Source organism: Macrobrachium rosenbergii, chromosome 38 (assembly GCF_040412425.1).
Source record: "Macrobrachium rosenbergii isolate ZJJX-2024 chromosome 38, ASM4041242v1, whole genome shotgun sequence".
Taxonomy (NCBI): domain Eukaryota; kingdom Metazoa; phylum Arthropoda; class Malacostraca; order Decapoda; family Palaemonidae; genus Macrobrachium; species Macrobrachium rosenbergii.
Genome location: NC_089778.1, coordinates 1,262,661 through 1,279,396, shown reverse-complemented (window position 1 = coordinate 1,279,396; position 16,736 = coordinate 1,262,661). Strand labels below are relative to the sequence as shown.

At 41.8% G+C, this 16,736-nt stretch overlaps 1 protein-coding gene across 1 annotated transcript in view; it reads left to right on the top strand.

The window, feature by feature from the left end:
* LOC136825565 (general transcription factor II-I repeat domain-containing protein 2B-like) overlaps positions 1-16,736 on the top strand; it is a 30,581-nt gene that overhangs the window by 8,726 nt on the left and 5,119 nt on the right. Inside the window, exons 2-3 of the mRNA XM_067082151.1 lie at positions 3,344-3,455; positions 13,341-13,580. Coding sequence (XP_066938252.1) covers positions 3,344-3,455; positions 13,341-13,580 — 352 coding nt within the window. The remainder of the gene's footprint in view (positions 1-3,343; positions 3,456-13,340; positions 13,581-16,736) is intronic.

Below are 16,736 nucleotides of genomic sequence, written 5' to 3'. Positions count from 1 at the left end.
CTCCCCTAGTGAAGTGGCTACATCTCGTGGTGATAAACATCTCTCTGTACCTGGATGACTGGCTCCTACTCTCCACCTCGAGATCTCAGTGCGCGTAGGACCTGCAGAAAACTCTTCATTTCACTCAAGATTTAGGCCTTTTAATAAACTTCAAGAAGTCGCAGCTAGTACCAACTCAGTCTATTCTGTGCTTGGGGATGGTGATAGACACTCTGAGTTTTCGGGCTTTTCCATCCCAACAAAGGATCCTAAGTTGTTGCAGAAAAGTCCAAGACTTCGTAACTCACCCCTCCTGCTCAGCCAATGCATGGATGAGTCTTCTGGGAACCCTCTCTTCCATAGAGAAGTTTGTTCCATTAGGCAGGCTACACACAAGATTACTGCAATTTTACCTCAAGGCCAATTGGCAAAGGAAGTCGTTCTAGGATTCATCCATCTTCAACATCACTCCCCAGATAAAAGAGGACCTTCGGTGGTGGCTAGCAAAAGACAGATTTGCAAAAGGAAAGTCTCTGGCTCAGATCTGGCTTGGGGAGCCCTTCTCAACGATATGGAGGTTTCAGGAACTGGTCTCCTACCAAAAGAAACCTCCACATCAATGTAAAAGAATTAAAAGCAAGTCATCTTGCACTTCAGTATTTTGCAATTCACACCTTCAACAAGACAGTAGCGGTCCATTCGAACAGCATGATTGCCCTGGCTTATATCAAGAGTCAAGGAGGGACTCATTCTTTTTTGCTCTACAAAGTGACAAAGGATTTTATTCTGTGGGCAAGAAGCAATGAGACCCAATTAGTGACCCGCTTCATTCAGGGGAGAATGAACGTCCTTGTGGATGAATTGAGTCGTGGCAAACATTCTTTTTAAGATCAGTGATTTCGGAAGCATAGTCAGGAGTTCAAGATGATTTACTGCCCCTATGTAAATTAAAGGCTCATGAAATAAGAGCCTTGGTAACGTCTTTGGCTTTCAGACGTAATCTGTCTCTCTTCAATTCTGCTAGCAACATATTGGAAGTGCAAGTCAGTGTTTGCCATGTTTTACTTATGGGATATTAAAACGGTGTATGAAAAATGCAGTACTTTAGGTTCGTTCTTCGTGGCTGGTATTGGGGGATGAATGATAGGAGGACCGCTTTCTTTTCCTCTATCCACTCTTCTTGAATAAGGATAGTTACACCTCTTGGGAAGTCTGGTGAACAGAACACTTGAGTCGTGAGTGTCACCAATCTGTATTTTATGGTTTTGGTTAAAATTTCATTGATGTGTAGGTTAATTTTATCTGGTCTTTGGTGTTGTGTTGTACTGTGCCCAGGGCAAGGGCACATCCACACAAATTTTATGTGACCCTTTTGGATTGTAAGCTTTGGCAACCTGCGATTAACCTCCTCAAGTAGAGGCGACCCTTGGCTCTACCGCCACGCAGCTACAGGTCGAGAGGAGTTTCGACCAGAGGCAGAACTTGTCTGCCGTTGCTCCCTCACCAGGTAAGGTTACAGCAAGCATTTCAAGATGCTAGCTAACTTTCTATTCCAAATTATTCTCCATATAAGAGATTTTTTTGGGGGGTATTATATATCCATTCATCCCACCTCCAGTCAATGTGGGATTCAGCTCTAAATTATTTGGTAGATTACAGGCAGTCCCCGGTTTACGACGATTCCGGCTTACGACGTTCCGAGGTTACGACGCTTTTCAAATATATTCATCAGAAATTATTTCCTGGCTTACGACGCATGTTCCGGGGTTAAGACGTGTCGTACGCCGATCCGACGGAAGAAATATGGCCCCAAAACGGCAGAATAATCATAATTTGAAGGTTTTTTTTTATGTAAAACTCAATAATAATGCAGTTTACATCGTTTTCAATGCACCCAGAGCATTAAAAGTAAGGTTTTCTTATGATTTTTGACGATTTTCGACGATTTTCCGGCTTACGATGATTTTCGGGTTACGACGCGGCGCAAGAACGGAACCCCCGTCGTAAACCGGGGACCGCCTGTACTTATATAAAAATGACCTTTTTATAATAAAACAAAGTTTTATATATACTTACTAAATAATTACATGATCAGAGTCCTTCCTCCTCCCCTCTCATGGACATAGAGCATAAACAAATTGAGCTCTTTAGCTACGCTCTACCTATTCTTCCTCAAAAGTGGGTGGGGCAGTATACCTACACCCAAAACAAAAGAGTGCTGCTGCGAATTTTGAATTTTGAGCTGCCGCATAAAGTAGAAACTGTAGCTATGTAATTATTTGGTAAGTAGATATAAAACTTTATTTTATTATAAAAATGTCATTTTTAGCAATGAAATAGGATCTTGAGTCTGTTGAGATAATAACAGATTCAGCAACCGTATCGAGTTGTTTATGTGGAATCTTTACTGGAGATTTTAGGGTGTAGGTTTCTGGTATGTCAGTGATAAAAGATATAATTGACGAGTATAAGTTGGATGTCAGTGTGACATTGGTAAAATCCTGTCTGAACAAACCAGATGGATTAACCAGGGTGAGGAAGGAGTGGCGGTAGTGAGTCTCAGGTGTCCACGTGTGCGGTGAGTTTGAGCAAGTTGCATGATACGCATCATTTGATGTTGATAGATCATTTTATTTAGCACAGTTAGTTGATCATGAAGTGAAGAGAGATGATGTTGAGAAATGCATTCGCGCATGTTTGCAGCACAGGTTGATTGATTGAACGCCTGTTAAGCATGATCCTGGTGAGTTGAGTGTAGAGAAAAATTGTTGTAGATTAGCAGTGGATGTGGCACATTACAAAGGAAGGAGCTCTTTGACAATAGTGGACTGAAGGCCAAGTAGATTTGCTGTTTGGAGAGAGATTGGGTCAGAGTATTTGTCCAAATTTTGTGCAGATATGTCAGGAGAGAGGGCCTCCTGATAAAATTCTAATAGATAACAATACTGCATTCAAATCTCATCAATTTGACAAGTTATGCATGGCGTGGAACATTGAGAGACATTATCGAGCTGCATGTCGAGCTTCTGGTAATGGGATTGTTGAACATCACCATTGCACTATGAAATGTGTAGCAGCACGAAGTACTGGGGACCCTATGATGATAGTGTTTGGGTATAACCTCTCGGCTAAAAATGATGCTAGTGCTGAGAGGGCTCCTTGCAACATGTTATTTAACTATAGTTAGAGACATCCAGAGGTGCAGAACAAGATTGATAGAGTGGCTGAGCCTGCTGTACAAGTTGGTGACAAAGTTTTCGTGAAGCCTCCAAATGCAAAGTGCACTTCTAAATGGGGAAGGGGTCATGTGACAAAGGTCAAGTCAAAGAATGATGCTGTTGATGGTGTACCTTGACATACGTAGGATTCTTGATGATAGTGATGAGGAATTGGGTGAGGGTTGTGATGAAGAAAATGAGATGAAGAGTGAATCTGATGTGATTGAGCATTCTGACATGCCTGAGTCCTCTGGGATGGTTTGACAGTGGCTGCCTTCTGTGTGGATGCAGGATTATGTGAGTTATTGATGTGTACAGTGGACCCCCACCTATTTGCAGTTCTGGATTTTTCTGTGGAATGTATATACACATTCACAGAAAATTCACCTGTTCGCAGTATTTTCCATAGAGAAATATTCACTAAATACTGTATTTTCATATTTTCGTGACTAAATGCAGTTTTTGTGATAAAACTATTAAAATACTCAGGTATAAGCATTTCCAGAGGGGTTTTTGATGTTTGAACTCTCCAAATAGGCAGTTATCATTGTTTTTAGAGGGATGTCAGGTATTTGTGGATTTTAGCTATTCACGGGGGGTTGTGGTATGCACCCCCCCCCACAAATATTGGGGGGTCGACTGTAAATCATGAGGGGCTGTGGGTGGAGGAAGAAGAAGTAGTACAGTAGTAGTAGTAGTAGTAGTAGTAGTAGTAGTAGTAGTAGTAGTAGTAGTAGTAGTAGTAGTAGTAGTAGTAGTAGTAGTTGTAGTTGTTGTAGAAGAGATAGAAGGAAGAAGTGTGAGAGTTGTTGTTTTTGAGACTGAAGAGAGGGCAGTTCAAAAAAGCAGTCTTTCCGGTTGAGTTAGGTGGTTGCAATGGCCAGTGTTAAATCGCCTAGTTGTGCTGTAAGTTGTATCAGTAGTCCATCTTGGCAGCAGTCACCATTGCTTGAGGTGAGTGTTCAGTTTGTCTTTGTTCCTACACAATATACAAACCATCAGTCTATACATAGAAATATGCTCAGCACAGCTGGAGACTGGCCGTTTAACTTTAAACAAGGTGGTTCAGTAGCTAACTACGGACTACGGATGGGATTCCCACCCACCCACCCGGTCAGTAAGCATTCACTTTGCTTTTGGCCGCTGAGAGAGAGAGAGAGAGAGAGAGAGAGAGAGAGAGAGAGAGAGAGAGTGCTGCTCTTCCCTCTGTGCCTGCCGTTTGACTGATTCGTTTATGTTGTTTTCGTGATAAATATTAGTGTGTTGCTGTATTTGCTTATATCTAGAAGATAACGTTCTTATGTGTTATACCTAATGCAGATCCAACCCCTTATTTTACCTTTGTGCGTTGCATGTTCAGTATTATGATATAATTGTTCATTCTGATTTAATGCAACCCTACTAATTTATGAGCCTTGAGAGTGGTCAACTGGTTTTTACGGAGCCGCTGAATGTCCGCGGGACCATACTTTTGGCGCCGAAAATCGCTACCGAAAACGCACTATTTTTTAATAGCTCCCGATTTGCTTCATGTCGGTAATGAAAAGCGTGTTTTTGGTGTTGTTTCCCAGTGGAATAGCAAAAGAAAAGTTAATAAAAACGGTAATGGGGATAGTTTTGGGAACCGGGGTTTTGGGTGGGGAGAAGCAAAAGGTGGGTTTTTGGCGGCAAGCGTAAGGAATTCGCTAGTTTCTGACCCGCTAGTCTGCATACAAACTTTTGTCCCGCTAATCAACAAACCTGAGGATGACCCGCTAGTCTGCATACAAACTTTTGTCCCGCTAAACAACAAACCTAAGGATGACCCGCTAGTCTGCATACAAACTTTTGTCCCGCTAATCAACAAACATAATGATGACCCGCTAAACTACAGTAGCGAAAGTCGGGTTTCCTACTTGCCGAAACGTACAGTGTTCGCTATTTTCCGACCCGCTAGTCTGCATACAAAAGGTTGTCCCGCTAGGCTACGAACATAAGGCTGACCCGCTAAACTACAGAAGCGAAAGTCGGGTTTCCTACTTGCCGAAACGTACAGTGTGCGCTATTTTCCGACCCTCCAGTCTGCATACAAAAGGTTGTCCCGCTAGGCTACTACCGTGAGGCTGCCCCGCCAAAGTGATGCTGACCCGCTAATCTACGTTCGTGAGGCTGACCCACTACACTGCATGTGTGAGGCTGACCCTACCAACCTACATCAGGGCGGACAGAAAACTCTAGCCTAGGCTACCTGTAGCCTACATAAGAAAACCTCGGTTAGGCTATTCCCTACCTCCCTACCTACATTAGAACAGGCACAAATTTTGCAACGGTGATTTTTTTAACATATCTGGTCTCAGTTCGCGCCTTATCCGCATTTTTAATGATTCTTGGCAGGCACGTATGTTCTGGCAAGCGGTAATATCTGTATTCACTGTAGCCACAGGTTACAAAAAACAACTGCACACTAGGGTAAGTTCCAAAACCCTACCTAACCTAGCAGCAAAACAAATGTAAAAACGGGGGTAATCTGTGTGCTTACCTTATTCAAAGTCGCTGCTGTCTGACCACGTAGGTAGCAGTATCGGCTCCGCAGGTCCTACTGTCCTTGGCTTCTTTGCAACTGCTGGCTGCCTAAGAGGTGGGGGAGAATTGCTCGGTCCCGGTCTTATTGCAGTTGATTGGGAAAGGAAATCCGAGATAGGGGATGTCGGGCGGCTCTTGAGCGGATAGGCACGCTTAACTAAATCCAAGAAGGCCCGAAATGGACACGGAACACCTTCTAGGTATCGCTTCTGGACGCAGTACGTAGAAAAGTAACTTTGATAAAGTGGTTTCTGCGTACCGTGTCTCGGTAGCGCGCTCCGTTTGAGAACGCGCCACTGCGACTCTATGGTGTTCGTGTGTACACTCGGGTCATCAGGATTTACAAAGTTCACACTGTGGTTCACGGTGCTGTGCGCGAAAAAATGGTCCTGGACCTTGCTGTACGCCTTCCAGCAATCAGATATGATTGTGGTTTCTGGAAGCACGTTGTCCAGCAACACCGGGAGCAGAGTTTCAGCTGAGCGGTCCGGAACCACTTTGAAAAACGTTTCACGCGTCTGTCGGTCAATGCCGCCGAACACCCAAGCTCCGTCCACCTTACGCCACGGTTGTGCTTACGTTTCCCAAATTTGCTCTCGTCAATCTCTACAACATGACCGGGGCCACCAATTTTTTTGTTGTCAGCCAACAGTATTTCGCAGCAAACGTCTCTGCAGAAGTTGTACCAGTCCACGGTGGTGTGCGGAGATAGCGGGACAACAAATGTTCGCAACACATATTGTGGCACTCTCTTGGCGAACGCAAACACAAGCACAATTATTGTCTGCAGAGACATTCGGGACTTTTCAAAGAAGGACCCGTGCCGTACTGATACCTTTTTTCTGCAACGGCGGTTCACGCACCGCCACATGTAAACTGGCTGTCCAGTAGCTGGGTGCACACCATCTTTAAGAAATCGGCGGTTTCCGATATTACATTCACAACACATTCCGGAGTAGTCTCCTAATAGACCTTCCTGGTAGAGCCACCTCGTGAATTCCTCGGTGTTGCTAATGAATGCGAGGACTTGGCCAATATATAGGTCCGCGATGGAAGTGAATTCTTCGACGGATTCGATCTTCGGGAACAAAATTAAGTCGTGACTTTCCATCGCGGCGGTTCGAGAAAGAAGGGAAGCATGGTTCTGGTGTTGGCCTAAGCCTATGAATCATATCGATAGAACACATTATGATTGGTTCGAAGTATTTAATCCGTAAGCCCTAGGGCATGACCTGGGTCAGCCTGAGATACGATTGGACGGAATTAAATTTCCCGCGGTACGGCCGGGCGCCCGTCGCGGCGGCAGCCTTAGGAACTGTGGGTTGAGAGAAGCGCGCGCTTCGGCCATCTGACTAACTACGGGAGAGCGCTTCTCCGTGACACCGTTCACGTCAACTTGGTACTTAGAAAAGGTTACGCTCTGCTGAAAAAATTGTCGTTCCGGTATATGAAGCAAACTGGTCAAGTAAGTGACTTTTTGGGTAGAATGGGACCCGCTGAACAGAATTTGTTCCATGCAATTTTTCATTTGGGGTCATTGTTAATGAGCTGCGGGGGCGTCCCTAGGATATGTAAACTACCCGTTTTTACATTGCCAAGGCAATGAACTTAAATTTGTTTCTCACCTCACCTTACAGACTCTATGACACTCTTGTAGAGCTCGAGGGACTTGGGAATTACAGGTTCTCTCGCTAGCAACACCTGTGGTATTGCTCTGTATGTTGCCGATTGCTCATTCTGATTTGTCTACGGATCCTGTGACACAACTTGGAGAGAGAGGAGTGCGTGCTCGCACTCATTCCCGCCTTCCCATTCCTGCATGGGAATGATGCAAGGGTCCCAGAATGGCATTCACTTACAGTAGAAGTAGAAGAAGAGATTCAATTTATCATCGCTATCTTCGCCTTCATCTTAGTTGTGTGCGGTCTCTTCTTGGTACGTACCCACTCCTTTGGACTTGGGGTCCATGCCGCGGGTCTCACCAAGACTCTGCCACTTGGGAGCACCAGGTGTGTGGGTCTCAGATGGGACATGTTGAAGAGGTAACCCATGTCACCGTTACTAGTTCCAGGAAGTCACCTTTCCAGACTAGTGCATACCTCTGCCCTTGTTTCTTTGGACACTCGGGTAGAGGAAGCAACTGAATATCGGTCCGCTTGTTACTCAGAAGCTCAAGATGCGCGGGTCTCTGATGGGACCCACACTGCCACGGGTGCTCAGGTTTCTTTGAAACCCTGAGTCACCTTTTACTACTACTATGGAATCACCCCATGGGCTGTCATAGAGCCTACCTCGGCTTGAGATTCCTTGATTTCTCAAGTGGCGGAAGCAGTTGATGCATGGTACTTTCGTGACTCAGGAGCATCGAGTCCGCTCACCTGGACAAACTCAAACAACTTCCCCATACAGGTATTATCCTACTTATGGGGTTAGGTTCCAAAAAACCCATCATTTGTTGGAAAAAACGTATCTCGAATATAGCATAGCCTACACTAGGGTGTTCAGTACCATACATATATGGTAGCCTAGTCTACACTGTACAGTAAAGTACAATATTCTCTATACATATATGGTATAGTAGTTATTAATGTCAGCTAATTCTGGAGGTTCATGCAGATTGACTTAATTCAGTACAAAGGGAAATTGAATAACAAACAAGAATTAGCTTAGCCTACACTATACATTATACTGTACTCTATATTCACATATTAATATCTTATTGTACAAACATCAGCATAACTAATATGCATCGTTTCCATGGATCTTTTAAAAAAGTTATGCTTTACCTCACTGTATCCAGCAATATTGTATATACATGTATTCTCATATTGCCTTTGTATTATAAATTATGATCATAGTGATCAATGTTTTGGTTTGGAAACGATTACGTGGTAAGTTTATTTCGCCATATTTAACTCAGTTCAGAGCACTTTTCTTGCTTCTAGTTAGCATAAATAAATCTCTATATACTTTATTTAATATGGGACAATGTTATTTTTCGTTATATGAAGTGTTTTTAATTCGAAATATAACTTAAATATGTCTAGTTGTGAAATTAATTTAGCTATTTTTTTCGTTAACAGGTGACATTGGCCATTGGTTACATGTTTGTTTTGCGTAAAAAATTAAGATTTCATTCACTATTTGCACTTGATTTCATCATAATATAAGCTTTACGTATTTATCTTTTATCATTGTGAAAACAGCAGTAATATGTTCTTTCATGCCCAGTAGTTTTGATTAAAATACTTTTCTCTCCAATTTTATTTACGGTCAAGTTTCATCCATGTTGCTGATGCACGATAATTTATGGTCATTAGCAACTTGAACATTGTTTTCTCAGCTTCAGCTACAACTTGTAGCTTAAATTTAGCAGTATATTTCCTTGCCAATCTTTTCCCCATAGCAAATAAGGGTATGATGTAAAAATATATCAGTCCTATTCTACTTAATGTCATTTGTAACATAACTGGGGTAATTGTTTACTACCGTACGATGGTTGAAATACAAACAAAACAGCTGTTGTCATCTGATTCAGTTATTAGCAAAACAGAAGTTTCTCTTTCGGTTGTTTATGACTGTACGCATTCTTTTTGACTTTTTGACTAAAAGATGGAATTAAGAGATGGAGGAAAAGAAGTTGGTCTATTAATTTGGTCTCTCTTGCTGCCTCCTTGTACGTTGCTGCCTGCTCCCACATGAAATTTAAAAATATTCCCTAAATGTTGTTGTGTCGGTATTAATTGCTAATCCTATTGCAAAATCAAATTATCGTAAGGCAAATTATCTTAACTCAAGCACTACCTGTACAGTTCTCTTCATATGCAGAGACCACAGCCTTGAAGAAGACTGAGGCACGCCCAACAGTGCACAATCGCTCTCCATGGGTCAACCCTCGCCCACATTCATGCAAACAAGCCTGTTTACCTGGGGATGGATTCCATGCACGTTGCGTGAACCTGTTGGCTCTCCTCAGGACAGCCTCCACCCACGTTAGCGTGAGCGGATTCACTCTATTAGACCCGTGCAGTCATCGTCATCACAGGTTGACGATCTTTTATGGCTTTCCTCGCCTGTCAGAGGTTTGGCTCTGGCAGGTCAGAGAAAGGTGCTCGGCCCTTTGAGAGAGTGCCTGGGGCTCTGTGACCTGGAAGGACTAAGATTCTTTTCTCAGGACATGTACACCCCCGATCTTCAGAGAACTTTTTCGGAGATCATGCTGCTGATGTGTCAGTGATCATGGGAGAGAGACCATGGCCACTTCCTTGGATCATAAGTCTCCCCTCAAAGTTTTTTGGGTCCAAGGAGGAAACCAAAGCTTCGTTGATTCGATCTTCTTCACTTGCAGAGGCCATGGCCTAGAAGAAGGCTTAGGACGTCATCGGGATATCTGTTTGCGTGACTACGTTTGCTCTCCCAGACCTGTATGGCCATCACCGCATACGGCCTTACACACCTGCAGGTTCCTTGGCTTACGTGCTAGACACTCACGTGTTCTCCTACCTCCTCGGGGTCTTCCAAGGGCCAGGTATCAGACAGTTTTGGGTTCGAGACCGGAAATGTTCGCACTTCCATCCTTTCCTGACCACAATATAGGCTATATGTTACTGTGGTTGGGAAAGGATGGACGTTTGAATGTTTCCATTCTTGAACCCAAAACACATATACTCCGGATTTGGTCTGCAGACTGAGCCACTTGTATGCTTGAGTGGTAGAGAGATCACGGGGTGCCTTTGGGTTTTTTTTCCAGGGATTGTCCATGAATTTGGCAGTTAATGATCACAAGGAAGAAACTTAGCTTCCCTGTCCCTCAACCATTGAAGCATTTTGGGTTCCCTGTAGGAAACCAAAGTCGACAGACACATCATGGTTGCAACTTGCCGAAGGGGTTTTTTAGCCAGATGAATTTTCTCATATATGACCAGTACAATTCACTCAGATTTCTCCTATCGTGCTCGACACTCGCTCAGCCTTTGAATTGCCAGAAGAATTCATCAATACCTTAGATAAGTCCTTTGCCGACAGCAAAACAGATTGACCCTATGTCTGTGTCTCACTAACCACCTACCTGCAGAGGAACTTCCCTTCCATAAGGTAGTGACAATGGAATTGACTGTCATAGCAGCATTCCATACAGTTTTCTGAATAGATTTTTGTTCAATTATGTGGCCTAGATCACTTCTTCCTTTTCAAGTTCTCTTAGTTCAGGAAGGAAGTCACATTCAGGAGACTATTGTTGTCTGGAGGTAGAACCTCCTTCTCCCTAGCCCACCAGACATCTAACCTGTATGCGAATGTGGTGCCAAGAGGAGAGACACTGTCTTAACTCGGGTTACCAGGTTCGTCGTTATGAGTCGGCACTGGTTCTTGGAAATGAACCGATGCTGGGTTCCACTTCCCTTTGGCTAGTGGTAGAAGTTGATGCTTCAAGTGACAGAAATAGGATCATGGATTGGTCTCCGTGTTCACTGGCTGTGGCCAAGACCTCCACATCTTTGCATGACTTTACAGCTTTGCCTTCATGCCAGACTCTTTCTTCCTCTCTGGTTCTGAGGAAGCCCCAGGCTTTTAAGGCCTGTGAAGGTACACCCAGTCTTCTTCTACCTTCCAGAAAGGTGTGCAGCAGTGCTCCTTTTAGCTTCCTGGCTGGCCTGGGTAGGGGCAAGGGTATGAGGAAAGGGGAAGGACGTTAGGGGTAGCATTTTTTTTTTTTTTTTTTTTTTTGCCTTCTGCTCTTGAAGAGGGGGTTACCTGATAAGCCATGAAGCAACATGGCACCGTACAGGGTGGAAACCCTCCAGTACCCGCCACCCCTCTTCAGTGTGCAGTCCACTTCATTTCAGTTCCTGGCTCATCCTCACCCTCGCCCTTGGGAAGAGGTGAAGGCGCTAACACATTTCAGAATAGGCCATACTGTACTCGTCTGACACATGGGCACTTAATGAGCAACCCACGTGGCCAGGCTCCTGAGTGCTCAGAGTGCAGGGTGATAATAACAGTCAGACATGTGTTATGTGAGCACCCAAAGTATGACAAACAGTGACTGTCAACTTTTGGGAATAAATCAGTAAATGAAATTTACTCAGAATCTTTTACATTTTCAATCATTCCAATTTTGTTTTTCATGAGGAACTGTGGTTTAATAGATAAAATATAAAAAGTAAATAATAAAAGTACGAAAACATAGTATTTGTCGAACTTAAATTTAAATTTTTTAAAATATTACTTATTATGAATTTTAATATGTCTTTTTAGTGTGAAAACATGAGTAAATGTATTTATTGTGTGTGTGTGTGTTACAGTATGAGAACGTGAGCCTGTGTGGTATTTTATCCTAATCCTTCGTGCCAACCCTATAAGAGCTGAAAGTCAGCTCAGTGGTCTGGTTAAACTACTTTAATACTACTACTCCCAAGGACTGCAAGGTAAGTACTCATTAGGATGCATATTTTCGAACAGTATATTTCCATCTTGTCTGGGGACAAGAGATGACTTCTCTAACTTGCCAGGACTTGGCAGTCTCGTTCAAGCTCGAGAAGCCTGATTTGACACTCGAGCAGAACACCTAGTGTCCGGACATACTGTTGTTATGGTCTTAGCCTCATATCAGCAGGTTCAGAGAAGAGTACAGTTCTTATCTTTACAGGAACAACCAGCTCGACAGTGACAAGTCGTCCTTGTTCACCTGTCGCCCGTAGGGAAGCTGGGCCCCATGAGTGGCTTCACTATGTAGGCTTGTCATTAGATTATGAATGTTTATATAGTGTAGTAAAACAATTTGGCAAAGTGGAAAGAATTAAATTGATTCTAGAAAAAGATAAGCAGTCATTTTGTGCTTATGTTAAATTTTCCTCTCCCTTGGAAGCTAGTGAGGCACAACAAAGACTCCATGGCCACATTCTAAATGACTCGGTTCTCAGCACGAAAGTGTTTTCAGTGAAAAACTTAAATGATGAACCATTTGATTTTACTCTTTAAGACTGAAGAACATGGACCAGCCCCATGTACCAGAGCGTGTCCTCCCCATCCCATATATGTTATGTTGCTAGCTACAAGGAGGGAGGGAAAAATTTAACAAAAGCCGCTGAATGTATTGAGAGCAAGGTTGGTTCCATTCCCATTGGAAATTTAAAACACTATGGAAAGAACCTTCTAATGAAAGCTGGTAATGAGACTCAAGCAATTTTGCTTTCTAATTTGAAACCTCCTGAAAGTGGAAATATTGAATGTATTTCATCTCACAGATTCTTTAACACACTGAAAGGGATAGTTTACTCAAAAGACTTGCATGTATTTAAAGAGGAGGAGATTCTCCATCAATGTCCTCCTTGTGTATCTCGTGTAAAGAAACTGGGTGGGGATGCAGCTATCCTTTTAACCTCCTCCTCCAATTACCTACCTGATACCATCATTGTTGGCCATGAGAGGATGCAGGTTAAAAGAAATCCTAAACAGTGTCGCAAATGCTTTGAATATGGCCACATTCAAAACTCTTGCGATAACAATAAAAGGTGTCCTGTGTGCTCTGCAGAGCATGATAATTTTGACGAGTGAAGCAGCCCGATACTGTTTTCTATGTAGGGTGATCACCCTCCAAATTCTAGGGCTTGCCCCAGATATAGATTTGAACAAGAAGTGTTGGTAGTGGCTGATAATGAACATGTCAGCATTAGCAACGCAAAGTGCATGGTAATGGGGGCAATCAAAAGTGCCAACTCTACTTATGCTTCTGTAATAAAACTTATGAAAAATTCCAGCAATGTAAGGCCACCAATAACTGCATCAAATAGTAGACATCACAAACCTGCTATTCCTCAGAGTGTAATAATGAAAATCTCCAAACTGTTCAGAAACTTTCATCTGGAAGTGCTTTGGAGTCCAATACCAAAAGTTGTACTTCCAAAAACACAGAAAATTCATCTTCCAAAGTCGATACAAATGCCACTCCTATGATAGTTGCAAATTCATCTCCAAAAATAAGTGAGCCAAAATCAGCTAATAATTCAGGAAGATGTTCCAAAATACTTCCATCAAGAATAGGCCAAAAGAGAAATCCCATTTAGTTAGTTCAGAGCCATCAATTGTCATAGCCATAAACAAAAATGATAACGAAACTACACTTACAACCATCAAGAAGCACACAAGAAATGCTTCCCCAAATAATGATAACTTTAAAATAAAAACTTCAAATGGGTTCAGCGTTTTGAAAGAGATCTCTCCGTCTAGAAAGATGGTTCTAAAAGTAGATTCAGTACAAAAACGTGAGTTCAGTTCAGTCTTGCTGCCCTCAGACACATAGGATTACAGTCAACGCCCGTATTCGTGGGGATGCTTACCACAATCCCCATGAATGGTTAAAATCCACGAATAGTTAACACCCCTTATGACTGCCTATCTTGAAAGGTCAGATACCAAATGTATACCTTAAACTAACATCTACATCAAATATACCTTAATTAAACTACTATCCTATTATTGTGTTAATCTTTGAAATGATATTATTAATACCATTTCAAAGTCTTCTTAAACATTTTACCCTTAAAAATGCATACGCACATACTTTTAACCCTTCCAGCCAATAACAGAGAGAGAGAGAGAGAGAGAGAGAGAGAGAGAGAGAGAGAGAGTATATCTTTCTATCTCTCTATCTGTCCATCCATCCATCTCTCACATTCTGAGTATCCTTTGGTGAGAGAGAGATGGCATTTGTTGTTACATATTGTGACAAAGAAAGAGAGAATAACTTTGGAAAGAGAGAGAGAGAAGTTAATTTTACATTGGATATCAAAAGATGGACATTCATGATTTATGAAGTAAAAAGAGAGAAAGAGAGATTTTTCAGTATCCTATGACCATCTTTGGGCAATGCTCCCCTTCGTGGTTAATATGTCAAGTTATTTGACAGGTACTTCCACTCCCTCTTGCTCTGAAGAATCCGAGAAAAGACGGGAAAAGACTGCGAATGATATGCATTTGTTTAAAAATTTTAATAATTTACTATACAAATGCAAAAAGTTGTAATCATAGCATGGAAAATATGAAAAAAATTAATAAAGTAACTTCATGTTTATAAACTACAGTGTACAAAACAAGTAAACATACAGTATACCCCCGTATTCGCGGGGGATGCGTACCCTGCCCCCCACAAAAATCTGTGAATACTTTAAACCCCCCTAAAAACACTTAGAACAGCCTATTTTGATAGTTTAAACACAAAAACCCTCTAAAAATGCTTATACCTTAGTATTTTAATAGTTTTATCACAAAAAGTGCATTCAGTCATGAAAATACAGTAATTAGTGAATATTTCCCAGTGAAAAATGCTGCGAATGGGCGAATTTTCCACAAATAATGGGTATACTGTACATGTTCCACAGAGAAATTCGTAAATACTTGAGTCCATGAATATTGAGACCACGAATACGGGAAGTTTACTGTATGTTACATTTGCATAAAAAATCTATCTCAGTGTGTGTGAGAGAGAGAAATTTTTCAGTATTCTTCATAGTTCTACCCTTGCAGTCAATATGTCAAGATAAAATTTGACATATTTGACAGGTTATCCCCGCCCCTCTCCAAACCTTTATAAAAAAGATGAGGGGAAAGAATTTATGTTGAACTAAAATCTTACTAATTAACTATATTTTCTTTAATGAATTGAAGTTCTTCATTGTAGGGGTGGCTAGAGCTCTCGGCTAGCACGCTGTTGGCCCGGTGTTCGTTCGAGTCTCTGGGTGGCCAATGAAGGATAGAGTAATTTATTTCTGGTGATAGAAATTCATTTCTCATAATGTGGTTCGGATTCCACAATAAGCTGTAGGTCCCATTGCTAGGCAACCAATTGGTTCTTAGCCAAGTAAAATAAGTCTAATCCTTGGGGCCAGCCCTCTCTAGGAGAGCTCTTCATCAGCTCAGTGGTCTGGTTAAACTAAGATATACTTAATGAATTGATATTTTGCTGTGTTTAGTACATTAATATTAATATTTGAAAATTAGTAAATCATTTATCTATCATACAGAGCAAAAAACATACACATTACATATGCATAAAAATTCTCTCATCTCGGTAAGAGAGAGAGAGAACTGAAGGGAAGGCGAAGAGAATTATTATTTTTAGTATTTAATGCTATTTTTAGTCTTAAACTTAATATTATTATTTGAAAATTAGTACTTTAAATCATTATTTTATCATGAAATGTGTATGTAGGTACAGTAGAGTATTTAGTCACGAAAATAACATGAAAATACAGAGTACTGTACAGGCATTCCCCAGTTATCGGCGATCCGGTTTTTCAGCGCTTGTCTAGTGACGAAAGTCAGCGAGTTTCGGCACCAATATGCGCCGATAACTGAAAATCGGTGATTTTTGCTTATTGTCACACAGTTGGAACGGAACCCCCGCCAATAACCGGGGACTGCTTGTATTGCTCTACAAAAGAATCTGCAAATGGGTGAGTTTTCCCACAAATAATTTATAGTTAGGTTCCACAGAAAATTCTGTGAATCGCTGAGTACTCGATGTTCAGAAATTCTGAACATCAGGATCATAATCAGAAATATGAAGGTCCACCAAAAGCCCCAAACTCCAATTCAGAAGAAAATGGATTAAAAAACAGTCTCTTATAAAAGAGAATTTCCCACTCCACCCTGGGAACAGTACTTGCCCTCCAAGGAGTGGGAAGTAGCACATTTTACCACCTTCGCATTCTTGCTCAATATCCTTCAGTGGAACTGTAAAGGTCTCAGAGCCCATACAGAAGACCTTAAAGTTTTAATGCATGAATTCAATCCAGGGATTATATGCCTGCAGGAAACAATGTTAGGCAACTCTGCTTATAATTCTGGACTAAATAATTCAGTATTTAAATTATATCCCCCAATTGGTGATCGTGCCCATAGGGGTGCTGCAAATATTATTAATAAATCTCTACAGCACTCCACAATACAATTAAATACAACTCTACAAGCTGTCGCTAT